The following is a 24,619-nucleotide window of genomic DNA, read 5'->3' as shown; positions in this document are numbered from 1 at the left end:
TTAATTTAAGGTACATTATGATCTTTTCTATTCTGTAATTCTTGATTATATATGTCATTATGTTTGGGATTTTTTCAAAGCTATTTTTTCTAATCATTTCTGTTCCTTTTACTTTGTTTTATTTTTGTTCCCTAGAATCTCCCATAATATATACTGTACATTTTTATTCTTACCTCCCTTCTCCCTGTTTCTGTCGAGATTGTAAACCATCATTGTATCAGTGAAACCACAAAGAATACAACTTTCAATAAAGGAACACAATAAATTTTTTTTTAATAAATTACATCGTAATTCAATTCTATATTACAATATCGAAAACTTTAAAATTATATTACATCTTATATCACGTTGTTTTCCTTAGTCTATCTGTATACAGTGTACATGAATGCATGCACAATGATTAATTCCAACGACTAATCAAAGAATCGACCACGGTGACCATGGCGATACACGTAAAATTTTACATTGCATATATTGGAATTTTACATAGCGTTAGTTTGTAAACTAACATGATTATTAATTATTGGAATTCTAGAGCAATGAATTGTCTGCAAAATTTATCAAAACAAAGGTCTCCAATTTTCCATAAGCATTCCATGTAAAACACGTATAAACAAAATTTCATTTTTTTACTCCGTGGAATTTCAAATCTCTTGAAATAATTTCACATCAGTCTCTTGCTACGTTTTATCTTTTTTAAACGGCTTCAGCAACTTCGTTGCTGTATCATGTATAGTATCGTTGGCAAACTTATCGCCGAATCTATATCATCGTAAATTGTTAATTATGTTATGGTTCTATATCTATAATATTGAATCAACCAATAAACAAATTTTATTTATAAGAAGCTTCAGGCATCTCGCTTCAAAAGCTGATCAATTTGTGTTTTGTACATCTCTTTGACATCTTGTAGGTCCAAACGTAGTTCCTGATTCTCTTCCATTTTTTCACCGTACATTTGTAATAACGCATCATATCTAGTTTGTATTTCTCGTAAACTTTCGTTTAAAACCGCAACATCCATAACCTTAACATTTAATTCTTCGATCTTCAAGGTTAATGTAGATAACTCTGAATTTAACACGTCTCTTTCTATATTACGTCGTGATAACTCCCACTGAAGTTGTTGTATTTCGCCTAAAAATTCAAGCGAATAATTGATACTATCAAGTAGTTAAATCAAATGTACTTTATTATTGATAAATATTTAAACACATACCATCCTTTTGCTTCAATTGAGCTTGTAAATTTTCAAATATAGAAGTACTACTAGAACCCGCTCTGATAGTGTCGAACGTCATTGTATAGCTTTCAGCTTTGTTTTCGGCAGTAGAATTGTACAACTGTAATACGAAGATAAAATTTTTTAATTCGGATTTCGGTAAAAAGAGAGAAACAATAATCACGATGTATGCAAATGCACTACCGGCCAAATACTATCTATGGTATTCGCAGAATCTTGTTCTGTGCTAGGGGTAGGACTAAGTCGTTCGTTGTCTTCAATATTTTGTTGTTGTTCTGACATTGCATGATTTTTCCTTCTTTCTGCGTCTGTAGCTGCTTTTTCTATAGATAATTTATTCTCTAACGCAATAATTTCTCGTTTTAACTCCATTATTTCCGAAGTATGAGATTGATCAAGGCTTTCTATCGTTTGTCGTTGCCTGAAAAAATTATGCCCTTATCGATTTTTCTACAAAGAATGTTGATTTTTCTTACCTCATATTTTGTTCAGCAAGCTTATCCTTTTGTATTACCAACTCATCATACAATTCTTGTAACCGCATTCTTTCGTTTTCTTTCGCAGCAAGCTTAGCTTCTAATTGAGACATTTTAGATTTTAAATTAACATTCTCTTCCTTAAGATAACGATCTGTTTCGAATAAATTTTCTATTTTTGTTTGCAACTCGATATTTTTGTCTGACAATGTTTTCTCTTGTTTCATAAAACTATTAGTTTTGTGTAACAAATTTGCTTGGAGCTGTTCCAGTTGTCTCAGTAAAGGTTTTGTGGCCGTTGATACAGATTCTGAAAGTTCCTCACTTCTAGCTTCAGCAGCTTCTAAACGCTTTAGTAATTCGCTATTTTCGTGTTTCAAAAATTCTTCCTTTCTATATAGAATATAAGAGACAAAAAAATAAACGCATTAAGAACTATTCGATTCTAATAGCAGCTAGGAAATTATATCTTTTGTAGAATATTTACTTGACATGCATTTCCTCAGATTCCCTTAATTTGATTTTCAATTCTTCTACTTGCACAAGTAATTGACATGATTCTCCAGCATTAGTCGTTGCTTCCTTTAACTCTGATTCTGTCGCAGTCAAAATTTTCTTCGTTTCAGATAGCTCCCTAAAAATTAACAATATGTCAATTATACGCAGTTATAAATTGTACATAAACATTAAAAATGCTTTTATATATACTAACGTTTTTGTAGTATCTAAATTCTTTTTATATGTTTCTGCATTTTGTATCGCATTTTCTAATTGCTTTTGTAACGTTGTTACTTCTTTTTCCAATGTTTTTGTTCGTGCTGTTAACGAGTAAACAGCATCTATCTGAGATAATTCAACTTCCTCTTTTGCACGCAATGATCTTTTTAAACGTTCTAATTCTGAGGTTTGTTCTTCTATTTGCTCTCTGTAAATGTTTCATATTGTGTTACCTTTTAATTACATTTATCATTTGTTTCCGCTTGTTCTTTTATTTTTATAATGTAAAAGAACAAAGGGAATAACGAATATTATTTACGTACTTTTGACTTTTTATTAAGGCATCATTTTCTTTTTCTTTAACTCGCAATTTCTTGATAATGTTACTGTGTTGAAGCTGCTGTTTACTTAATTTTTCACCTTCATCTCGAAGTTCCTTAATAATTTCATCTTTCTCGGCATTCAGAGTAGACAGTTCTTGAGACGATAGACGCGTAGCTGCTTCTACTTTTAACTGTTCTAAATTCTTTCTTAGTGAATCTCGTTCTCGTATTGCTTGCTGAAATTTTCTTTCTAAGGCAGATAATCGTTGTGTATATTCGTCAGTGATTTGATTTATGCTTTGGCTCTGTTCTGCGTGTTTTTCAAAGTTATCAAGTTGCCTATGTAAAATATAAAGCGCCACAGACATTAAACGGACATTATACGTTGTTTGATTATCACGTACTTCTTGAAAACTTACTTCTTTAAATTATTATTTTGTTCGTGTAATTCCATATTCATTCTACTAACATCGATGAGCTTCGATTCCCTAGCTTCTAATATTTCCGTCATCTCTTGTATACGTTTCAATAATTTTTCTATCTCAACGTTCGTTTCATCAGATCCTACGCTGATTTCGCTCAATTCCCTCGAATGTCCTTTAGTTTTTAATGTTCTCATTAAAAGATCACAACCTCTTGTTGATTGCAATTTCTGTCGCGATTGTGTCGAACTCGAATCACCATTTGGACTTTTTTTAACAAAAAATTTTGCTATTATACTCGGGAGAAAATTTCTTATAGCCATAAAATACATGAAGTTAAATTAATCATAATTACTATCTTACAGTCATACCTGTACCTGGATATAACTTCGATATCGCTAGAAGTAGTGGTTTCTAATTCATCACCACTAGTGTGACCACTGGTTTGATCTGAACCAATTTTAATTAGATCGGACCGACTGTAATAAATGGAATCAAATTTATATCCTTTAAGTAATTAAGTATAGTATTAGTACTACGAGTTCTTTCCGGACATAATACCTTTCTGATGAAATAGGTGAATTTTCTCGAGGCATTTCCGTGCCTTGTACTTCTGTTTCGATTTCACCTGCTTTTTCGATCATCGCATCTTCTAACATTGTTTTTACGTAAGAACTAGAGTTTAAAGGTGCTTGTAAAATTCTTTCTTCTGATTTATACTGTGGATTTTCTTCTGAACTCCCTATCAAGGTTCCTTCACAACTTGAGTCTGTTGAAATCAAATGCTGATCTGAAATTTCTGCCATTTCTGATTTAAACGGATGAATAATTTCGCTGGTAGAATAACATTCTGTTTCTGCAGGTTCTATAGTTGAATTCATTAACCGATCGAAACTTTTTCGATCGGGTTTGGATATTTGACCTGCTCCATCAAAATATTCTGGCTTACGAATCGGTTGCGTTGTAATTGCTTCAATCGGCAAATGTAAATTATGCTTTTCGGTTACAGAATCTAGATTCAAATTTAGTCTTGTATCTGTGCTAGCTTTTTTCAATGTTAACTTATCATCTGAACTCGAATCCTGCATTTTTTCACTTACTGAAATACTACTAGAAGTTTCCATTTCATTATTCGTTTGATCTTTCTGCTGATGCATTTCTAGCATTGTTACAATTGTACTTTCTGATGCAGAAGTATAAGAATCCTCTGCCAAATTTGTTTCATCTCTCTCATCATCAGTGTAAGGTATTACTTCTATGCTTTCTGGTGAAGCTTTTATTGAATGGTTACTGGATACACTTTTGTATAAATGTGATCCAAGACCTTGATATATATCTGTCGATGGTGTGCTATCCATACTGCTCATACATAAATTTTCGTGTGACGTTTTGATTTTCTCCGTCGGAGGTTCATACGGAGAAATATCAGAAGGTGATGGATTTATTTCATTTTCTTTATTCATAATCTGTGGGACATTGATATCATCCCAGCAAGGGGTCACTGTATCATCCCTATCTAAAATAGACGACGAATCAGAGTGTCTTTGCTCCATGGGAGATAAATAAGGGCTAGTATCACTTTTCCAATCTTCTAATACTTCCACTCCAGAACTTGGAGATGTAACCATACTGTCTGGTAATACTTCTATCGACTCTGAATTAACTTTGGTACCCTTTGCAGATGGGCTACCATCCAATTCGGGAGTTGTAGTACAATCAGTATTAGATCGAGAACCCAGAATTTCGATGCTCTCTGAACTCTTTTTATCATTTTCTGGAGATACAAAAGATAATTTATTTGATGTAGAGACAGGTGAATCTAAATCATGCTCACAAGTTTCTTTTTTTTCACATTCTAACTTTTTATCTTCCTCCTTAACATCAGTATCTTTCTTTTCCTCTGAAGAATATTCAATTATTTTAGGACAATCATTAATCCTGTCATCTTTGTCAAAAGTTGTACTTGTATCAATTGTTTCAGTTGGAGGAAGTTGCTTTAATTCATTGAAATCAGATGTATTCGAAACATCTTGGCTAGGAACATTTTCGATCTGATCATTAGTATTCTTTTCTTTGTAATTTTTTGCTTGTTTACACTTTTTCTTGGGACTCGATGGTTTAGTTTTATAATCTTCTGAGAATGATGACGAAGATACAAGCTTTTTGATACTTTCAGTGGGTGTACTTTGCAAAGACTTAGAATGGATAATAGCTTTAGCATTTTGTTCTGGTTCATTAAATTTAGGTGATTCAAAAAATGATCCAGTAAAACTGCCCCATATACTGCTTGTGGCTTCTTGTTTAGGTGCTTTAGGTTTATCATGATGTGGTTGTACATTATGATGAACATCACTCTTTATCCCCCATGATGCAAAAAAATCTGTAGTATCTTCTGCGTGGCTTTCCAACGATTTCTGATCCTCATCTTTAATATCTAATGCTTTATCAATTGTCTTTTGAGCTTCTTTTAGTGCGGACTTAGCCAAATTGGCAAATCCAGTGGCATCAAACCAGCTCATTCTTTATTATATCTAAAAAAAAATATAATCATAATGGATACGAGTAAAAATGATTCGTGTTAGAACAAAATATTTTTGCTAAACATCGATTGTACTATATAAAAGTGCATGAAAAATTAATTTTATTAAAAAGAAAACAGAGCAATATTTAGAGGTTAGGGTGTGTACGATGATGTTTATGAATTACATTTAACATTATTCATATATTATGCATACATAGACTTAAAAATCACCGCACAGTGAATTAAGAAAAAATTAGAGAAAAGACGATTCAAAGATAATAATTGAACCAAAATATGATGGGAAGTTACTGTTTGCATTTTCGTAATGAAAATTTATAATAAAAAAGCAAAGGACTCTGTTTTTAAAAATGTCTTGCATTTGTTTTTTTAAGATTATATTAAAATTATTAGGGCCAATGTATCAATGTCATTTGCATAAACAAAATATATATTGAATCCTTAATGACAATAGCAATGCGATGATTAAGGGTGAAAAATGCTGTTTACATGTAGTTTTACTTACTTGCATATCGCTTTAGAAGTATTTTACAATATATAAAATTGGTGAATCGCCAAAATGTAAAAAATTAACTGTAAAATGTTCTTGAACTGTTGTTACTGTATACCCGTACTAACTGTTATATTGGAACAAAAATACCTATGTGCGCATGGTAACATGTTATGTAAATGTTTCTTTTGCACATAGTTTACAATTGACTTTGTCAAAATTTATGTACAGATGAAAAAAGCAGAAAACATACACGTAATTCATTCAATATACTTATGGACAACAGTACATTTGTATTCCACTTCTTTTGTGATATATGATTTTAATCTTTTTATAATGACCAAAATATTCGATGCTTTTTTCGAATTTTTAATAATGTATTAACTTATTTGACGCGTCAACGAAGTGCTCGCTACGGGCTGCATTACCTTAACACATGTACACGTATGCATAAACATATATATAGTTTATCAATGGTTTCAATCATAGAAAATTCTTATTTTTACAGGACCAGCATGTTCTATTATTAATGCTTTTTCTTACAATATCATAAATAGCAGATCATGGTTAAGTAAACGCGATGCTTTACAATATAATATTGTTTTTTTTAATCCAATAATAAGAGCACTGAAAATTGTTCCTGGAGAGAAATATTTTCAATCGCTCCAGTGGCGCAATTGGTTAGCGCACGGTACTTATAAGACAGTGAATCGTGAGCAATGCCGGGGTTGTGAGTTCGAGCCTCACCTGGAGCAGTTTTTTTTTATTTTTAAATTATCCTTTCATTTATAAATTCATTGCGCATCGTCGATTATTACGATTGTTACGAACATGTTTTCGACAAAATTAAATACATAAGCGTAAGTTTACGAGTAAGTACATCGTATTATAAAGAAAATAAAATTAAAGAGAGTAGATTATTTACAAGTTTTACTTACATTTATTAGTGTGATTTTATTTTATGAAAATCGAGTTGGCAAGTACCACGCGTCTAATTCTGAACAAAGTTTCAAGCCAAATATAAATAATGCGGTGGATGCTAATATGCTTCTAACAAACGAATCGTTTTTTAAAGCATGAACGACACAGGAAAGGGAACAAGTACAGACGTCTTCGAAGTAACCCGAACCCTTATTCAACAAATAATAATCTGCGGCGCTTTGCCTTTCTTCGAGTTTACGTCTTATACTTTCTATAGAAATAATTATTAATTGCTTTAACATTTAACATTGATAAGGACAGTGGATAACAAAATATACTTGCTTCGCGATATACGCCGAGGGCAATGGGGATCGCATTCATCTGGAAATATCGTAAGTTCTTTCTCATCGATAGGATCGTGCCTCAACGGTTCTCCATTCGGTGTTTTAATTTTTTCACGTTCTAATTTTTCAAGTTCTAATTTTTCAAGTTCTAATTTTTCACGTTCTAATTTTTCAAGTTCTAGTTTTTTACGTTCTAATTTTTCAAGTTCTAGCTTTCCACGTTCTAATTTTTCATGTTCTAGTTTTTCGCGTTCTGCTATTTCACGTTCTGGTCGTTCACGCTCTAGCCTTCCGCGTTCCGAAAGTCTGGCTGCTGAATCTTCTCTTTCTATGTCTTTAATAGGTTCTTTTACAATCACCTTATCCTCTCCTATGTTACGTAATGATCATATCATTCAAATGTGTGTGTTTGCATTTAATTAATACTTTCCTGAAATGTTTTTAATCTAATACATCTTACAACTAAAGATCATAAGTAAGAAACACGATAAGTCACATTTCTCGTCTTTCACAGAATATCATTTTTAAGATTCGATATATTGTCGATCAATTCTATATAAGAATTACATTTCCATTTAATTTTGGGACCCTAGTACAAGGAATTAAATTAATATTATTCGTTTCTTCTAAAACGTTGTGAATGTATGATCTTTGTATTCTTAAAATAATCCATTAGGTTATTTCCTTTCTCAATTATTCCGTATTAAAATAGCTTTTTCTTAGTTACCAAGTGACATAAAAGTTAGAAAATTAATAAGAATGGACTTATCATACTCGTACTGCGTGGTCTTCAATTATGTACCTTTAACAGACCACTGCGTTTCAGATTTTCTTTGGACTTTTGCGATCGAAACTTTCGAAACATCCTCTTTTGTGATGCCTGTTACTATATCTATGACCTTTCCATCTACCTCTCTCTTATAAAGACGACCTACATCACGAGCGTCTTCAAATTCTACGTCTTCTTCCAAATCTGCATCCTTTGAAGGAAAATATTTCTTCGAAAGCCATGGGGCTTCGGTGACTGAAAGCTTCGTCAATTATTTTGGAGCAGTAAGATAAGCAAAAATGTTTTAAACAAAGGGTAACATATATGAATTATACTTGTTTTTTTCAATGTAGCCTTCACCAGGGGACACTGTATCCCGCATGTGGGCATTTAGATTAATTTAAAAAATGGTTTTAAAGACTATAGCAGATAGCCAAAATTTCCATAATCGGACTTTCGATCGAGAAATCGATCTTCTGACAGTTTGCTACCGCGTCATTAATGTTTAACAAATGATTTTCGTGTATTCAATTATCCTATAGCTTCTTTTCTGGTTTGCAACATTCAATGGCCGAACAGGATAGTATCTTTAATGAAAATGTGTTCGACGTCGCCGAAAGGAAATTGCATTGGTGAAGTGAATAGAATATTGGAAGCATCAAGTTTGGTTACTTGCGCGATATCAAGTAATTCGAGTTGTTGTGATAAAGATGTCAAGGTAGAGGAGGAAGTAAAAAGTATCATCCAAGAAGAGGGTGATCTATTGCCTTCGAATTATCTCGATAAAAATATTTTTGGCTTGTTAATACCTGCATTGGAAGAAACACTTATCGAAGCATCTGAACAGAACGTTCTTTGGGTATTGATTTAATGTTGAAATTTAAACAGTTCTTATGACTACGCCTACAAGAAATCGATAAATGATCACAGGTCCAGAAATGTCGTTTTAACGGTCTCGATTATATCGCGGAATTTTTATGGAATCGGAATCCACGACGTCCGAAAATATATACACCGCCTTTAAATGTATTTGATATACCGCTATTTAAAGAATATTTACGTTCACAGTAAGCGGAAGAAATTGACATTTATGTGGAAAAATTGATAATTTTATGTATTTTTCATTAATTTTATCTGTAGTCCTAGACCTTATTATCCAAAATCGTGGTTATGGTCTGAGGATGAAGCGGCGTTGCACATACAAAAATATGTTCGCGGTTGGCTTGTGAGAAAACGTGCGAATGTTCAGGAAATGAGGAAATTTTGGAAGGTTGATAATTAAAACAGGAAGGTGGTTCTTCCTGTGTTGTTCTCCATTATTCATTCTAATACTATATTACAATTATATTGATTATTCTATATATTATTTGTAGGATATTGCGGTCAAAAGTCTCTTTGGCAAGGGGGAGATTTATTCTGTACAGTTTCAAAGACTTTTAGGTATGTTTTGTTACAGATTTGTAGTGATAATGATATTAATTGATTTAATTTGCTTGCAGATAACAAACAAAACGATACAAAGCATGAAACAATCGATGAAGATTTTATTCGTTGTGAAAAATACCGGTCGACGATTGCGCACACATATAATCCAATGCGAATATTAAATGAAAAAACACGCACGTTTTAAAGATCATATGGATCACATGGAGGAATTCCAATTAAAAAGTGCTTAATCTTTATTATTAAATTACAAGATACAATGCACATATTGTATCAATCATATTCACGATGCATCCTCCTGCTTAATATTGTTGTATAAACTAGGACTTACTGGGTTTCCTAATCCCATTTTTATTTCAACCGTAGGAGTTTCATTTTCTTCGGCAACTCTATAACTTTTAATGCCTAAAGTACTATATACAATTTTTAATTTTAAATCAGGAGCATCTTTTCCTTGTTTCTCCGTTAATATCTTTTTCAAAAGAGGTGGAAAGTCGGTTGTTCGCGGCATGAGTCTTAGCTGCTGTACTTTAGTTTCGTTTGTATATTTTGCCTCTTGATCCTTGGGAATCAACACATAATCTGGTTTATAGGTTGCTCCATCCATCTGTACTAGCGTAGGAGATTTTTGACCTCTGAAAACTTTTTCCACCAATACCATCACTTTCCGTGGGTCCTAAACGATGCGAGTCTACTTTCAATAATCTGTCTATATCGTTACATTGACAAACATAATAATAATAAAAAAAATGTACATGTATATGTTTTGAAGTATCTGGTAAGCCAACAACTTTCAATATCCTCATGTAAGATACTTCAGGATATCTTTGTTGAGCACTTCGTATTACGATTCTACCTACGCCATGGTTCTTCAAATTTCCTAATATTTCCCATAGTGGTTTGCCCTTAAAGGTATGTGTCCGACCAATATATTTTATCACCATGATTGTTTTGACTAATTTCTCCTTCACAGAGATGAGGTTAGGTTTCTGTCTCTGTGCTCCATCGGTCAATGTTACGCCACGTAGCGGTAAGTTTAGAAATTATATTCAATTTTATTACCGAAGTTGATGAAATCAATACATGTAAAGAGATTCGTTTTCGCAATTTTTCTTGGATTTTTCATTGCAGTACGACGTATTATTACAATTTATTTTAAATGTTTGCTTGTTTAATGGAATGAGTCGTAGGAATGTGAAGTAGTATGGAGATAAAGCGTTAAATATGATTACATAGTATTTATTAGAGTTGCGTAACAAAGAAATTGCAAATAAAATGCAGTACTAAACGATCCGAATGTACTTCGAATCACGTTCAACGAAAAGAATGAATATTATTACATCTGACGCAAGATTATTAATCAATACAAAAGAATAATTAGAATTAATTTACTTAACGATCTACACATTCTTATAATACATTATAAATATTATATATCGTAAAATCCTCGAATCTCTGTGTTATAATCGATGAACAACGATGTCGTATTATTATTGGGACCTAGAGCGTAAATGAAAATGAAATAAAACGAAAATCGAATTAAGCAATATAAATAATCATAGCGTCGAGGTAGCGAATGATTTCTATCGTGATGCATTAATAACGATTGATAATTTGTTGAATCCAATCGAGATAATAGGAAACCCGAGCATATACTCCAGGAACGCCAGGTTGTCCACAGCCAATTCCCCACGACACGATCCCTGCCAATTGCCAACGACCATTCCGTTCGCAAACCATTGGTCCACCACCATCACCTTTGCAAGCATCTTTTCCTTCTTCTCCACCAGCGCAAATAAATCCAGAATGCAAGTTAAAACTTGGACCTAATCTCGTTCGTCGCATTTGCTGTTCGCAGACCGGGTTGCTCACCACAGGCACGTCGACTTCTTTCAAGATATTTTGGTATTTTCCGAAATCGCCAAAAGCGTCTTTGCCCCAACCGGTTGTCCAGCATCTGTTTCGTGACGATAATTTAGTGAAAAGAAATCGTAGAGATGCATTTGAGAAAGGGAGAAATTATAATACAGTGGCCGGTTGTAAATAGAGATATTTCTGAATTTGTAAATTCAACTAATTGTACTAATTGTCGAAGGTTTTGTACCTATCTTTCTTTATAGTATAAAATAAGATACGTTTCTTGTACTCCGAAGCATCACGAGCGTAGAACAGATTTTCAATTTTTATTTCGGAATTACAGCTAGCGTTTGATTAAATGAACTCCCAAATATCCGCGATCTTGATAATTACTAACCGAATGAAGTTGAATTTTTACTTATTTTATACCTAATTAATAAATTATCGCTAGCTAAGGCACCTACCTGCTTCTGGTGAAATCGTCGCGTTTGTCCGGCAAACAAGCAGGACTAATGTGTGGATTCTTCTGAAAATCTACATCGTGATCGATCCTCAGTATCGCGATGTCATTGTAAAGAGTACCAGCATAGAATTCGGGATGTACGTGGACATTGGCAACATCACGTTCTATGTAAGGATAGAATTCAACGTCGTGGTTTACGTCCCATTCTCCTAGTCGAACGCGAAGATCTCGTGCTGCATAGGTTTTTACGCAATGCGCTGCTGTGAGAATGTGTCGAGGAGAAACGAGAGTACCACCACATACGTACACGCTTTCCGTTGGATCTTTTTTGAGTATTGCCACTTGCCAAGGATATTCACCTATCGAAACGGATTAAATTCCATTATTGGTTTCGCGCGACAAACGAAGAAACGTGGAGTCAAACAGCGTAAAAATCGGCAAATCGACAGAAACGGAGTTAGCATGCTTTTTTCATGCCATTCTCGAATGTGGAAGGATCGAAAGAGCAACGAAATGGACGTTAGTTTCTCACCGAATTCAGAGTCACCATCGACGTAAGAGGGTGTCTTGATTCTTCCATTTATTCCCTGAGTATATCTGACTCCACATTGACCTGGTCGTGGCTTCCTCGACGGTTGTCTTTGTGAACAACAAACGTAGCCAGGGCCGCAAACTCGAGAGGAACCGATGTTTAGATATTGTCTCTGTCGAGAAATCATGATTTTCGTTTGAAAATATCCGATCTCCGCCACACCAATTGAGAGTCAACCCATTGGTATACTAACTTTTTCTCCATCAAAGTTACTATTTTTCGACGATCTTTCCTTAAGTCTACGGTACTCACTTAGGTTTTCGTTCATTGTGAAATGCCGAACGTTAGAAAGAACGACGATTAACAATCAACGTGCATTGTGCGTGTAATGGGTTACTCACAATTCAATTGTACTTATTAAGGTGGCAATTGTACGTACACAGTACGCACAGTTCTTTCTCCATCGTTATTAGCATTCGACTGCGATCAGTACACGCCGATACTTACCTCCGTTATATCTTCTGGTAATTGGAAATCGCGCGTTGATTCTACGTCACGCTTTCTTCTGTTCGGAAACGAAACTTTCCCAGCGGTTCTTTCTTTCGGAACCGTTCGTCCATTCGCATCAACAGCGTCCGTTTTACCATTGCTACGCGCGTTACTACGATAATAGTCGTCGTAATCATAATCGTAATCGTCATCGCCGTCTCGATAGTAATCGGAATATTCGTGGCTATAGTGAGGTTCATGGTGACCCGCGTAATGATGGGGAGGATAGTGAGGTTTTACGTAATACGGTTTCTCGTGAAGCTCGATAGGCTTGGAAGGATAGTAATGCGGCGCATAGTTGGGCCCGTAATTTTCGAACAGCGTTTGCTTCTTGTGAGTGAGCAGATGACCGAGTTTCTGCACGATATTTCGATTAGGCGTTACGTGAAAATTTACAAACGGTTTTACCACTTTCTCGCCGTACTCGTCTTTGGTGAATTGTACAGCTAGCAGAGGATTCACGGAAACCAGGCCTAAATTTATGCCTTGATCGGCGGAACCGTACCCTGCGTACGGATTTACCAGGACATTACCACCGTAAGGATTAATCGGGTACGGGCCACCGGTTTGCGGCAGACCGAAACTGATCCCCCAGGTCGGCTTGAGGTTTAATTTCGAAGAGTCCAGATCGCTAGCATCGAGTCTCTGCAACCAGAGAGTCGAACAGACTGTATGCGAATAGAGACCGAGTTTCCGTATTTTCATATTTCTAATATTTTTGATAGTTGATTTCGTTCGAAATTGCGACGATCAAAACTCGGGATCTGTTCTATTCGAAACGAAACGAAACGACGATGACAATACGTACGATTATAACGCGACTATTTCTATGACACTGTTTTTCATAACTATAAATCCACCTTCAAATTTTCAAGATAACACTCGACAAGATCTGATTAGTATCTGAATCGTTAACGCGCTTATAGACACTAAGACTCATTAATTTGATAAAAACTGAAATTGTTTATAAATTTTAGGTGGTTTTTATGGCCTATGAGTTGCAGTGTACTTAGGATCTAGAAAAAATAACGAGATTCGAGAACACCCTTACCCCTTCTCCGCTCGACTTCTTTCTGCCTTCGATGCTTTCGTCACTAGGTGCCTCCCTCTTGTTCCTTACGTTCTCCTGCGCCTGCTTTGGTTGTTCCTCTTCGGCAGAAATTTGGTGGAAAGCGTTCGAATCGACTTCACCATTCTTCGCTATTTGCACGATCGCAGATGTTTCGTTCGCGTTCTTTTCTGCCGTTGCTGTTGCCTCAGCTTCGATATTCTTGTTCAAATTACGGGGATCAATGGGTAGGAACAAGTCGTCCTTACGTCCTGCGTGCTCGCTCGGACATTGGTCGTACGGAACACAAACGCAGTCTCCAGAATATCCCGCGGAGAAGTCATTTCTAAAGTCATTGCCGTTACTATTTCCATAATTGAAGCTGTTAGTTGATCCAGCAGCGATATAATCGTTAGAGGAGGAATGAACGGCGTTGGAAGAAACGTAATTGGTCGCAGTGAAGTATTTGCCAGGCTTGTAGCCTTCTGCTTTGCCGTAGGTGAAATCTCGCGTTGGTTTTTCATAGATGGGATACTTGTCCGCGTAGCTGCTCGCCGACGAAGAACCGAATACATTTGCATCGTTGCTCGATCCTTTCACTTTGAATGCCTTTTTATAGTCGTCCAGATCTTGGAAACTACCACCAAGAACTCCAGAGTTAGGAATATCGTAAGTTGTTCCTATATTTCCATAACTGGACCCGTAACTGAGAGATGCGGCACCTTGGCTAATCGGATTCGCGCCAAATGTCGGTCCACCAGCTATTGTTGCGCCAGCGGCGCCATCAGAGTGGTGGTAATGATGGTGGACGTGTTGTTGAACCGCGTCAGAACCGATAGATGGTCTCAACGCTATTTGTTTCTTGTCGATGAACTGACCGTTGCTCTCGAAGTCGAAACCTTCGTTCAGTGATCCTGCTTCGTAGACCGGTTTCGAGGAGAATGACGAAAGGCCGGGTTTTTTGAACGCAGGATAAGAACCAATTAGACTGGGCGAAGGCCCGAATGATGGGGGATGTGGAGCCCCGCCGACTCCGTAGATCACTTCCGGTGGCGGTCCGGAGGAAACGAAACTGGACGATGGTGGTGGTCCCGGTCTCGTTGCTGGACTGTATGGTCGTTTTACTGGAATGGCTGGTAGAGGTCTTCCAACGGGTTTGATGGTCACGGGTTGGGCGTAGATTATATCTTGAGGATATATTCCGCGATGAGGGGAATAATACGGGCGACGTCCCTCGACGTTTTCACACTGCGAGATATTAGAATTTTACTTATCCATCCTGTACTTTTTATCGAAGAGAACGTCTCGTGAAGGAAAATAGATCGCAAGTGACTTTCTTTTCGCGATTTTTGTATTTCTTTTTTGCTTTAGATATACGCGATAAAGTAACTAAAAGATATTGAATCGATCGTTCTACTTTGCACTCACGTTCATTAAGCCGAGAGAACACAACTTGTCCCTGATGTACGTTCGAGCGATCGTCTCATTTCCCAATTGAAGGGCGTTCTTCACCTCTGGGTCTGCGTACAGTTGATCGAAACCTTCGATATTGCGACCCTGTCGATTAGAGACAAGAATTTCATCGACCACCGATTCCACCTGTGATAGAAATAATTGGTTCGTTACTTGAAACAATTAAGAAACTCTGGCTGTATTAACAAAATTTTAAATTAACAAAATTTCGCTGCAAGTAAGATTCGTTACGATGGTGTTAATTTTGCTATTTACCGATCGCTGCTCGGTAGGTGGATCGATGATTTCTATATTTCCGTTTGCATCTAAGATAGCTCTTTTATCTTGAGTCTGTCCTGTGCCTTGATTCTTGGATTCACTGGTCGATATCGCGTCTTCCGTTTGCCATGACCATTCAGGGTTGTTCACTGGTACTTGCGTTGCAAAAGCATGCACCACTATCCCGAGTAACCAAACGAACCGCAGCATCATTCTGAGGGAGGAAATCGATGGAAAATCACTATCGATTCACGTTCAAGCGCAATTGCGGAGAGTGTTTGAATCGAAGAATCGCTTCGCGTCGAAAGTGTACTTTGTCTATCCCTAATTTGTTTCAGTTCGTGAGAAGAATCGTTTCTTTTTATTATTACTTATTAATAATAAAACTATCATCAACACTGTAAGCTTTATTTCTTTAAGTCTGCCAAAAAAAATTGTTCTTCGATGATTACACACTTTTTGAGCTGATTCTGTAAGAAAGATCCGATGCGCCAAAACTTGAGAGCAATTTTGTCGCTCGTAACGCAAAACGCGAAAGGGTTAATTTAATATCGATCGATGTTAAAGTCGCGTCTAGTCACTTACCTCGAGTTTCTAGGAAAAAGTATTCGGGCTTGTTGATCGCGATAATTAGACGGCGATTCAAATAGAAGAAAGTGCCACGGAAAGAGCGAGATGCCGGTGAATCGTACGAAGGACTCAAACAATAGTGACGGTCGACCGACAAACCGACCAACGAAAGCGAGAGGATGTTGGGAGAAAGTCGCTAAACTGGTCTTTGCGCGATACTCTTATACATCTATATTAGCATGTGTCTTTCAAGTGGGCGCTCTTTCGAAAATTTCGACCGCGGTGAAAGTTGTTACGTAATACTTGCTCGATGTAAACAATTTGCTTGTCGTCCGTCGAATATCGAATAGAATGTCGAAAAAATTGATCGAGAAGTCGAGAGTATCATTAAGTTGGATGAAAGTGCATTGAATTTTATAGAACTCGGGTATAAGAGAAAATGAAAAAAATAGAGAAAGTGGAGGCTATAAAAATTTGAAGAAACAAGAAAAGAAGAAACCGGTTTAAACTTCTTACCTTAGACGTTATCGTGTTTGTTGCGATTTAAACTTATTGTCACTAATCGAAGATCTTTGTAACCGGTAGTCCGACAGGGAATGTCTGCGATGCGTCGAGTTTTGCTCTCTAACCAAACGCTTTCTCCATGAACGAGGTTACTCTGCGCGTTCACCGATGCCATTCGTATCTTATATAGACGTCCCTTTCGGAGATGCTGAGACCCAAGTAAAAGAAGTTACGGTGGGGTATGCTTGTGACTCATAGCAGCCGGACATCCGTTTCGGATAGGTTCCTCGAATTATATCGTACTCTTGCAGCCAACGCTCGAACGAAATTCGCGCCACACGGTACGACGGTAGTCATAGAACGTTTGTTCTCTTACTGTTCAATTTCCTAGTTATAATTACGTTCTAAATGGATCCTCTATTAAAGGAAATATCGATGAATAGAAATCGGAATCGCGTATTCCGTGATATTTTCTGCTTGTAATTTTTTTGATATTATACGGGCATGATCCTGTGGGAATGACGTCGATATATCTGGAATCTGCGTCGATGAGAATTGAATCGATAATGAAGGAAAAGAATAACGATAGGATGCGTAGATGCAAATTTATCGATCGATCGGGGTCGAGACACGGATGACGCGAGGTAGGCAGCATAGTTGCGTACAAATCTACGCAAGCACATTGAGTAACTTGGGATTTTCGTTAATAGACTTGCGTAACGTTGACCACCGCGCCTTCTTCTTTAAAAACAAACCGACCTTACAGCTAAGCATCGTTCTATTCGGTTAATTATCCAGATATAGCAAACAATTGTACGTTTTTTGATGCTTGAAAAACGAATTAAACCGTGATTGATTTTAGTTAATCGTCGAAGGAAGACGATAAATGATTGCGCTCACACCGTTACGACGTCGAATGGTCCTACTATCAAATGACAGAATTTGATTCGAGTTTTAGTTTATAAACCCAACGCGTATTACGATTTGGTGAAAAAGCACGGAATACGTTGCGGTTATAAGAAAGTCGATGGTTTCTCTCCTATTCCGCGACGATGGGAAAGTAAACGAACCATTGGTCCAGCTGCACAGCGTTCCACGTTTTGATGCTTCGACTTTTTAATACGTCTGTGATGCTAAAATTTTTCAAGCCCATAGTTACGTTCGTACGCCTCCACAACGACCATTTTCGTAGCAGGTTGTTCCATATCGCTCTTTCGAGATCCGGGAGAAAGCGTTCCTTGCTTTACCCAAGTCCCGTCATCGATTTGACAAATGTCAAAAAAGATTGCTCGCCATTGTTTCGTTAGAATTTTCCTCTTTTCAACGATAGGTAAAGTCAAAGTCAGATTCGTTTGCGAGCAACGGTGAAATGTCGAGCACGGATACGGCACTGTGCAGCATCGAGCTGTGTTCGGTTACGCAATCCGGATTTTCCACCCTCTGTCGTAACCCTCTGGGTTTTACGCGTGCCGTCGGCTGCAGTGAAATCGCCGTTGAATTATGTTCTCTGCGAAAGTTTCTGGGAAAACCAACGAATCGAGGGAACGTTTCCAATTATCGTAACTTATTTACACCGAGAGCAACCGGTAATAAGCGAGTAAAGATTACGAATTATGGATTACGCATGACGGTCAGAGCGTATTGTCATTCCTTGTGCATCGTCTTCGTGTCGCGATGGAAAGAGTTTCGTTGACGCAGTGAAAGCGGCTTCTATTTTCACTTTCGATTTCGATTCACGTTTAAGGAAGCGAAAAGGAAGGGTACAGATACTCGGACAAAGTTTCGATTTTATGAACTGATGTATATTTGAAACGAATTAACGTTACGTGATTCGAGCGAATTTATCGATGCACGATACATGGAGAGGAGATGACTGGTGAGAAGGGAAGCCGTTTTCTGCATGTTGGTACGTTAGGGGATGCGTTACCGCCTGAATCCCAGAACGAACGATGATTCACGATTCACGACGTCAGTAGATAATGCGATATCCGTGCTGTTCGATCGAGTAAGTGGATGGTGCTGCTGCTAGTTCGAGTGGCGCCAGCGCTGGCAACGCGTAAGCGTACGCGGACACCTGGAAAGAAATCAAAGTTATCTTGAGCGTGTGATAGATACTCGAAACGAACGGCTTGTTAGCTGCTCGGTCGAACACGGAGTCTTACAGACCTGTAGAGGCGAGAGAATGGGGGCCGCAGCTACGGAGGTCGCTAGAGGTGCTACCAGATGCGATAGTTTCGTTGTCGAGGCTGGTGTTTTTATCTCGGTTATCGTGGTGAGAGCCTTTGCAGATGCGGGAGACCTCGCTGTAGCCAATGCCGAAGGTGACGAAGCTAGAGCCGGTGCTAGAGCCGGTGCTGGAGCCGGTGTAGGGGTTGGTAGGGGGATGGAGTCGGCGGAAGTTTCCTGTTTGGCCGTCGATGGAGATGTTGGAGCGGCGTTAGTCGCGGCGACCGCGACAGCTAGAATAATCTATAAAGACCGGCAGATGATTCTTTTCCGATAGACTAACGCAGTTATGATTCGGTCGGTTTTTTTTTTTTTTTTTTTTTTAGAAAATATTAATATCACGAAGCTCGGAAAGCTTTACTCACGAATTTAAACATGACGAGTCCGAGCTTTCTGTACACACGCTTCGAGATGCTGCTTTATTTCTGGTCGAGGATCGACTCGAACCTCTCGTACTTATAGAGATCTTGGAGGTGCTGTAAAAAGGAAACCCGTCCCTGTCCGCGAGTAGGGAACGCAAGTCCCTACGCATCTTTGCATTCCGCTACGACTTTAGGGGCGGGACTTATTCTGTAACGTGGCTTCACCTTGAACCTGCATGAAAAATCTTAGGGAACGTTCTTTTCCCCTACTAGCTCGATACCCGGTGCTTCACCGAATAAGCAAGACTATCTTCTCGCATATTTTCGAACAGAATTTCAAAAATATATCAAAATGAAATCCATCGAAATCGAAACACAGTCGTTGAAATGACGTAAAACTTTTTGTTACGATACTTAATTTATGTATATAGATTGGCACGTTAAAATCGAACGGTGACGTGCTCGCGTATCGTCTAATTTTGCACCAAAGAAATCTTCCACAAAGAGCGATGAAGGAAGAATAACATTGTCAAGGAATAATAGTCGGAACGCAAGCTCGGGGATAATGAATATCGTCATGTTTATATCACAGCGAGCACACCAGTTGTATATCGGATTGGTTGACACAAGCGGGCGAAAGCCCCTGTGATGTAATACATGGTCGTCGAGATGCCATGAAAATTCTCTTCCACTATTATCCGTTTGATAATACAAATCGATGCATTGAATTTGTTGCTTCTATATCAGGTTTGTTAATTAAACAGCGTTGTTTTTAACAAACAGGATAACAAGGTAACAAGATGTGTCCTTTTAATCGTTTTATTGAAATTCTTGGAGACGAAGGACAATACAGATATAAATTTTCACGTAAAACATTGTAACGATCGCCTTAGGCGAAGAAGGGATAAGGGCGTGCCCGTTTGGACGACAAAAATCGAGTTTGCGATTGTAACCGGTTCGCAGGTCGATCTGGGTACTTTGCTCGTCCTTAAACTCGAGGCCAAGCGAATTTCCTACCGAGGAAATTTTTCACATATCGACGACGCTCCGTTCCTCCTATACTTTCCGTTTCATCGTTCGAATTCACTCAAATTCTTCGCTTGTTCTGAAATCTTTATCAAATTGCAAAATAAATTTGTCGATTGCAACGATTTTTAAATCCAATGTTGAACTCGTAGATCGTGGAAATTGGATCGTGGTTAAACGCGACGAAAAGAACAGTTTCGCGAAAGTAGCTGTATAAAACATAGAAGAATACGAGCTACCAGTAGGAACTAGGAGACGAGTCATTCGACGAAACAGCGATGAAGGAAAGAAAGAGACACGAGCGTTTAAATTGAAAATTAGCAAAAATTTATTGACGATAATTAGCCGACAGCGTGGATCTTCGAGTCATGTCCGATGCCGGATGGAACGATCTCGTTATCGACGTGATCGGAGAGAGCACGGTCGACTAGAGCGGCTGGAGATGTGGACCCGTCGTTTGATCGTGGTACAGCGTGGTTCAGTATGCGGCGACGACCGGAGCGTGAGCGAGGACGGTTGCGGCTGGTGCAGCAGCGACGATGGGTGCGGCGGTCTTGACGACGGCGGCGGTGGCCACGGGAGCAGCGTAGTAAGGAGATGCGGCGACTACCGGGCTCTTGACGGACACTTTGTAGGTGTTGGCGTAGCTGGTGGCGACAGGCACTGTGTGGGCGACAGCGAGTGGTGCGGCGGCGACGAGCGGCGCAGGATGAATCGCTGGTGCAGCCAGGAAACCTGGTGCAGGTTCCGGTGCTGGAGCGGCCAAGACACAGGCGAAGAGAGCGAAAAGAGCGACGAATTTGTACATGGTTGCGAAGGTAGTTGCGTCGTTGCTCGATCAAGAGACTCGGAGAAGCTTCGTGCTATAACAGCTGAGATCGCTGAGAGCAGAATGATGCTTGACAAGTCGAGTTGCTGCCCTTTTATTCCTCCAAGTTGACCTCTCCCACCAAGAACGGGTGTTTCGATCATGCACTTGCACACAATACCCACTCCAGCCGATTCGACTAGTCCTGAACGAGATTATCCTACCACTCTTCCCACTACCTTCGTTACTATAGACATATTCAGGGTCCTTTCGTTTCGGCTCGCACTCCATGTGGGGAGAACACTGTCAAGGACCGAGGATCCTGATCTGGATCCGCGTGCAACGTACTCGAAAGACCCCGTACTTTTTTCGCGTTTTCGTTATCGACGAATACCATCGTCTACCCTATGCCGATCGACGCCTTCTCTTCCTTATCGTTTGCTCGATGAGCGTATCGCATGCACCTATGTCCAAGTTCGAATCGAACAGATTCGAACGAGTTCACCCTGTACGAAAAGCGGTGACTGTATCGGCCGATTATAGGATCCATCGTCCATATCTATAACGAGCAAACACCCCTCGTATTTCGAGATAATTTCAGTTAGTTAACCGACCGTTCGCTAATTAATATACGCGAATCCCATCCCGTAATCCGGTCTCTATTTCCACGCTAACGTAACCCACTTGTGCCGATCGAAGTTAACGCCGGTGCCGATTACGTTATACAGGCGTGTTTACTTCGAACAGCAATGCGATTACGTAACAATTGGTAAGCCGTGTTTTAACGCCCACTCCGCTAGCTACCGAAACGCGTCGCGACGCAGGCCTACGTGCGTCGGAGTCGTTTAGAAGGTCTCTTACACCAGGCTAGAGACAAAAGAAGCGGGGATGTGACACCGTTTGCGAAACCGACGACGATCAACTCGATTCCACAAAATCCATGCATGTGTTCTCGTAATTCGCCTGGCGTTTGCTTCTTCCCGGAACCAGTTCACCTCATCTAAATCTTTCCTTCCTTTTCCTCTCTTTTTCTCTCTCTCTCTCTCTTTCTCTCTCTCCCTCCCTCTCCTTCGCTCTCATCAATCTTTCTCATTTGTCAACGACTGTCCGCCGACCGCGTATTTCGTAGCAAGGTCGCGTTTCGTAAACGTCTCTTTACTCTGGTGAACGCCATCCGACAAAGTTCGTCCTCCACGAGCTTACGCTTTTTTTCATCTTTGATACTTGTTTCGACCTTCGCCGACGACGCTCGTCCATTAGGTTTTGGTCGGCGTAGAGAACGGGTCGATCGTCGGAGGTCGAATCGGTATAAGAAATGGTCCGATACGAGATCGCCGATAGCCGTGAGCCTAGCAACGCCCAAATCCGGAAGGCCTTGGCCTCCCGACAGATATCGTGCAAAGACTTTCGGATTACGGCACCAGACAGGATTTTCGAGACTCTCGACTGGCGTCGTTAAAAGTTAACCAGTTCTTGCAGATGGGGGATGCTTCGCTATAAAAGTGACCGCCGTCCTCGAGCTTCGAATCACTCGAGGTTTATAGCGATCGCGGATAATGTCGCGTTTCGCGCGAGTATCGTACTTTGGCGACTTTGTTTCTTGGTTATCGTTTGATCGAAATAAGCCGGTGATCCACCATTGCACCGCTTTTGACGTTTATCGTCGTCTGAAATTGCGATAAGTACGTGTTCGTTACGACTATCGTCTATCGTTCTATATAGATTCTGAAGTTACAGCGTGTTAGGTCAAATCCTGGTCACCTCGACAAACAAATTTCCAAGAATCGATAGTAACGGTCTATTTTCATCTGCTTTAGTTATATTTGCACGCTCGTAACGCTGTGTTTGTCATCGCATGTTCGATACAAATACTTACGGTTACATATTAGATTCATGACTGATACGATTTTGCTGGCAAATTATCACCTGTATAACATAGCAGTTACGTGCATAAAAAAGACGACGCGTATTATACGAGATCGCGTTATGACTGGACTGGATTACTAAGAGCAAGAGACAGAAATAGGTTTTGAAAACTAACGAAACTACCGTTCTGGGTAATTATACAGTTCCGTGACATTTTCTCTTATAAAATTAACATTTTGAAAATATTTTCCAAGTGGATATTTTGTAACTTTCGCGTATTATTTTCAGGTTTCTTTCAAATTTCACTAACGTTGGCGAAATTTTGGAAAATCCGCGAATAACATATTCTTAAAAGGTTTCTACGTGCGTGTGAATACTTTCCCGAGCGATTGTAGGTAATTTGAGCAACTCGAACCGGGTTTAAGGGATAAAATTGGAACGGGTTGTAACACGAGAGTCGAGAGGAAGAAATTGCGGACGAAAGAACCGAAAAGATGTATAGACACGATAAATAACTTGCAAAGCGAGGTCTTGAACGCGACGTTGTCTGTTCGTGCCTCGCCAACCGCGAATGTAGTAATCTCGGAGGGACCTCGACCGATCGAATGTAGAACGTCATAACCCGTGAAAGAACCGCGAACCACCTCGAGTGTAACAATACCGTTGACAATGCTATCGTTTCATTCTCTCGCGGGACGCTCGATGATTCATGGTCGATCGTTGAGGCTTCGACGTCGTATGCTTTCACCACTTATGCATCAGCGGCATTTATTACGAGACAGAGAACATACGGCCGTGCATAAATGCATGGGAAACTTTCCGCTAAACGGATCAAGGGAAACGAGGTTTATCGATGGTTACTACATATCGTTAGCCGATTGATCACCGAATTTGTTGAGAACAATCGAAGATCGCACGGGAAAGGCTACACGTTATCACGTAATAATCGATGATTAATAAATATTTTGATATAAAGTAATCGAAGAAAGAATCATGTGACAGGTTCGACGATACTGGGCTAGCGTATACGAGATGCTGTTTTTTTTTTTTCAAATAAAAGTTTCAACGATTGGATAAAATCTAATGGCATTTGACCCTGCAAATATTTCTTAAATATTCAAGAAAGTATTTAATGCCAAAATTAAATACGATCGAAACCGATCGATTGCGATATTGAGTTGTAAAATTGTTCTTCTATAAAAGGACAAGAAATATAACGTATCGCGTTTTTCACTTGTGATCTTCAACTTGCCAAGAAAAAATCGTATTGTGGTTGGTTTTACACAGTATATTAAAGGAACGTAGTTGATGTGTTTTTTAAAAGATACAATACGCTGTCTTATTGTTAGAGGATAGACGAGTTGTTAGGGAAAGAGTGTGATGGAAGAGT

The 24,619-nt window shown here is 38.8% G+C and overlaps 6 protein-coding genes and 1 non-coding gene across 12 annotated transcripts; 2 read left to right on the top strand and 5 right to left on the bottom strand.

Moving 5' to 3' along the window:
- Nucleotides 1-248: 248 nt before the first annotated feature.
- Nucleotides 249-6,649, bottom strand: Tmf (TATA element modulatory factor). Of its 2 annotated transcripts, none has more exons than XM_033331026.2 (11): nt 6,226-6,649; nt 3,743-5,712; nt 3,553-3,660; nt 3,179-3,448; nt 2,760-3,098; nt 2,432-2,644; nt 2,207-2,353; nt 1,720-2,112; nt 1,427-1,664; nt 1,220-1,343; nt 249-1,137 (listed from the first exon to the last, which is right to left on the bottom strand). In XM_033331026.2, exons 2-11 carry the CDS (start codon nt 5,698-5,700, stop codon nt 851-853), a joined length of 4,077 nt encoding a protein of 1,358 aa, XP_033186917.2. In that variant the 5' UTR covers nt 5,701-5,712; nt 6,226-6,649; the 3' UTR covers nt 249-850. The 2 variants fall into 2 exon arrangements, with proteins under 2 accessions (XP_033186917.2, XP_033186918.2); XM_033331027.2 differs by having other exon boundaries at nt 3,559-3,660.
- Nucleotides 6,650-6,872: 223 nt separating this feature from the next.
- Nucleotides 6,873-6,965, top strand: TRNAI-UAU (transfer RNA isoleucine (anticodon UAU)). The gene is given in 2 exon segments: nt 6,873-6,910; nt 6,930-6,965. It is a non-coding gene; the product is annotated as a tRNA-Ile (tRNA).
- Nucleotides 6,966-7,107: 142 nt separating this feature from the next.
- On the top strand, nt 7,108-9,881 carry LOC117155246 (uncharacterized). Of its 2 annotated transcripts, XM_076623405.1 has the most exons (6): nt 7,108-7,523; nt 8,302-9,103; nt 9,175-9,311; nt 9,385-9,514; nt 9,618-9,684; nt 9,744-9,881. In XM_076623405.1, exons 2-6 carry the CDS (start codon nt 8,837-8,839, stop codon nt 9,872-9,874), a joined length of 732 nt encoding a protein of 243 aa, XP_076479520.1. In that variant the 5' UTR covers nt 7,108-7,523; nt 8,302-8,836; the 3' UTR covers nt 9,875-9,881. The 2 variants fall into 2 exon arrangements, with proteins under 2 accessions (XP_076479520.1, XP_076479521.1); XM_076623406.1 differs by lacking the exon at nt 7,108-7,523 and having other exon boundaries at nt 8,081-9,103.
- Nucleotides 9,882-9,899: 18 nt separating this feature from the next.
- Nucleotides 9,900-10,707, bottom strand: mRpS34 (mitochondrial ribosomal protein S34). The gene is made up of 2 exons (XM_033331035.2): nt 10,443-10,707; nt 9,900-10,363 (listed from the first exon to the last, which is right to left on the bottom strand). Exons 1-2 carry the CDS (start codon nt 10,629-10,631, stop codon nt 9,971-9,973), a joined length of 582 nt encoding a protein of 193 aa, XP_033186926.1. The 5' UTR covers nt 10,632-10,707; the 3' UTR covers nt 9,900-9,970.
- A 208-nt stretch (nt 10,708-10,915) lies between these two features.
- Nucleotides 10,916-17,114, bottom strand: LOC117155243 (uncharacterized). 4 transcript variants are annotated; one of them, XM_076623402.1, is made up of 8 exons: nt 16,954-17,114; nt 15,865-16,081; nt 15,565-15,735; nt 14,140-15,384; nt 13,047-13,733; nt 12,540-12,711; nt 12,009-12,366; nt 10,916-11,644 (listed from the first exon to the last, which is right to left on the bottom strand). In XM_076623402.1, exons 2-8 carry the CDS (start codon nt 16,078-16,080, stop codon nt 11,284-11,286), a joined length of 3,210 nt encoding a protein of 1,069 aa, XP_076479517.1. In that variant the 5' UTR covers nt 16,081; nt 16,954-17,114; the 3' UTR covers nt 10,916-11,283. The 4 variants fall into 4 exon arrangements, with proteins under 4 accessions (XP_076479517.1, XP_076479519.1, XP_076479518.1 ...); XM_076623404.1 differs by having other exon boundaries at nt 15,565-15,693; XM_076623403.1 differs by lacking the exon at nt 16,954-17,114 and adding an exon at nt 16,453-16,598.
- Nucleotides 17,115-18,721: 1,607 nt separating this feature from the next.
- Nucleotides 18,722-19,735, bottom strand: LOC117155249 (uncharacterized). The gene is made up of 3 exons (XM_033331037.2): nt 19,533-19,735; nt 19,108-19,410; nt 18,722-19,015 (listed from the first exon to the last, which is right to left on the bottom strand). The coding sequence occupies exons 1-3, from the start codon at nt 19,542-19,544 to the stop codon at nt 18,911-18,913; spliced, it is 420 nt and encodes a 139-aa protein (XP_033186928.1). The 5' UTR covers nt 19,545-19,735; the 3' UTR covers nt 18,722-18,910.
- A 1,124-nt stretch (nt 19,736-20,859) lies between these two features.
- LOC117155250 (uncharacterized) lies at nt 20,860-21,471 on the bottom strand. The gene has a single exon (XM_033331038.2). The coding sequence runs from the start codon at nt 21,361-21,363 to the stop codon at nt 21,034-21,036; it is 330 nt and encodes a 109-aa protein (XP_033186929.1). The 5' UTR covers nt 21,364-21,471; the 3' UTR covers nt 20,860-21,033.
- Nucleotides 21,472-24,619: the final 3,148 nt, after the last annotated feature.

The sequence above is a fragment of the Bombus vancouverensis genome, chromosome 12 (genome assembly GCF_051014615.1).
Source record: "Bombus vancouverensis nearcticus chromosome 12, iyBomVanc1_principal, whole genome shotgun sequence".
NCBI classification, from domain to species: Eukaryota; Metazoa; Arthropoda; class Insecta; order Hymenoptera; family Apidae; genus Bombus; species Bombus vancouverensis.
This window is presented reverse-complemented; position numbering and strand designations above follow the sequence as displayed.

Bases quoted from the DNA above. Each gene is read 5' to 3' on its own strand.
- Tmf (XM_033331026.2), bottom strand. From the start codon at position 5,700: ATGAGCTGGTTTGATGCCACTGGATTTGCCAATTTGGCTAAGTCCGCA. The intron at 2,113-2,206 runs GTAAATATTCTA...TATTCTATATAG, and splicing joins TCTGAGGAAATGCATGTCAA to AAAGGAAGAATTTTTGAAAC. The intron at 1,665-1,719 runs GTAAGAAAAATC...TAATTTTTTCAG, and splicing joins CTTGCTGAACAAAATATGAG to GCAACGACAAACGATAGAAA.
- LOC117155246 (XM_076623405.1), top strand. From the start codon at position 8,837: ATGAAAATGTGTTCGACGTCGCCGAAAGGAAATTGCATTGGTGAAGTG. The intron at 9,312-9,384 runs GTAAGCGGAAGA...TTTTATCTGTAG, and splicing joins AAAGAATATTTACGTTCACA to TCCTAGACCTTATTATCCAA. The intron at 9,515-9,617 runs GTTGATAATTAA...TATTATTTGTAG, and splicing joins AAATGAGGAAATTTTGGAAG to GATATTGCGGTCAAAAGTCT.
- mRpS34 (XM_033331035.2), bottom strand. From the start codon at position 10,631: ATGGTGATAAAATATATTGGTCGGACACATACCTTTAAGGGCAAACCA. The intron at 10,364-10,442 runs GTACATTTTTTT...CGCATCGTTTAG, and splicing joins ATACTTCAAAACATATACAT to GACCCACGGAAAGTGATGGT.
- LOC117155243 (XM_076623402.1), bottom strand. From the start codon at position 16,080: ATGATGCTGCGGTTCGTTTGGTTACTCGGGATAGTGGTGCATGCTTTT. The intron at 12,712-13,046 runs GTAAGTATCGGC...ATTTCTCGACAG, and splicing joins TACCAGAAGATATAACGGAG to AGACAATATCTAAACATCGG. The intron at 11,645-12,008 runs GTAGGTGCCTTA...GTCACGAAACAG, and splicing joins GACGATTTCACCAGAAGCAG to ATGCTGGACAACCGGTTGGG.
- LOC117155249 (XM_033331037.2), bottom strand. The intron at 19,016-19,107 runs GTCTGTAAGACT...ATTTCTTTCCAG, and splicing joins CCATTCTCTCGCCTCTACAG to GTGTCCGCGTACGCTTACGC.
- LOC117155250 (XM_033331038.2), bottom strand. From the start codon at position 21,363: ATGTACAAATTCGTCGCTCTTTTCGCTCTCTTCGCCTGTGTCTTGGCC.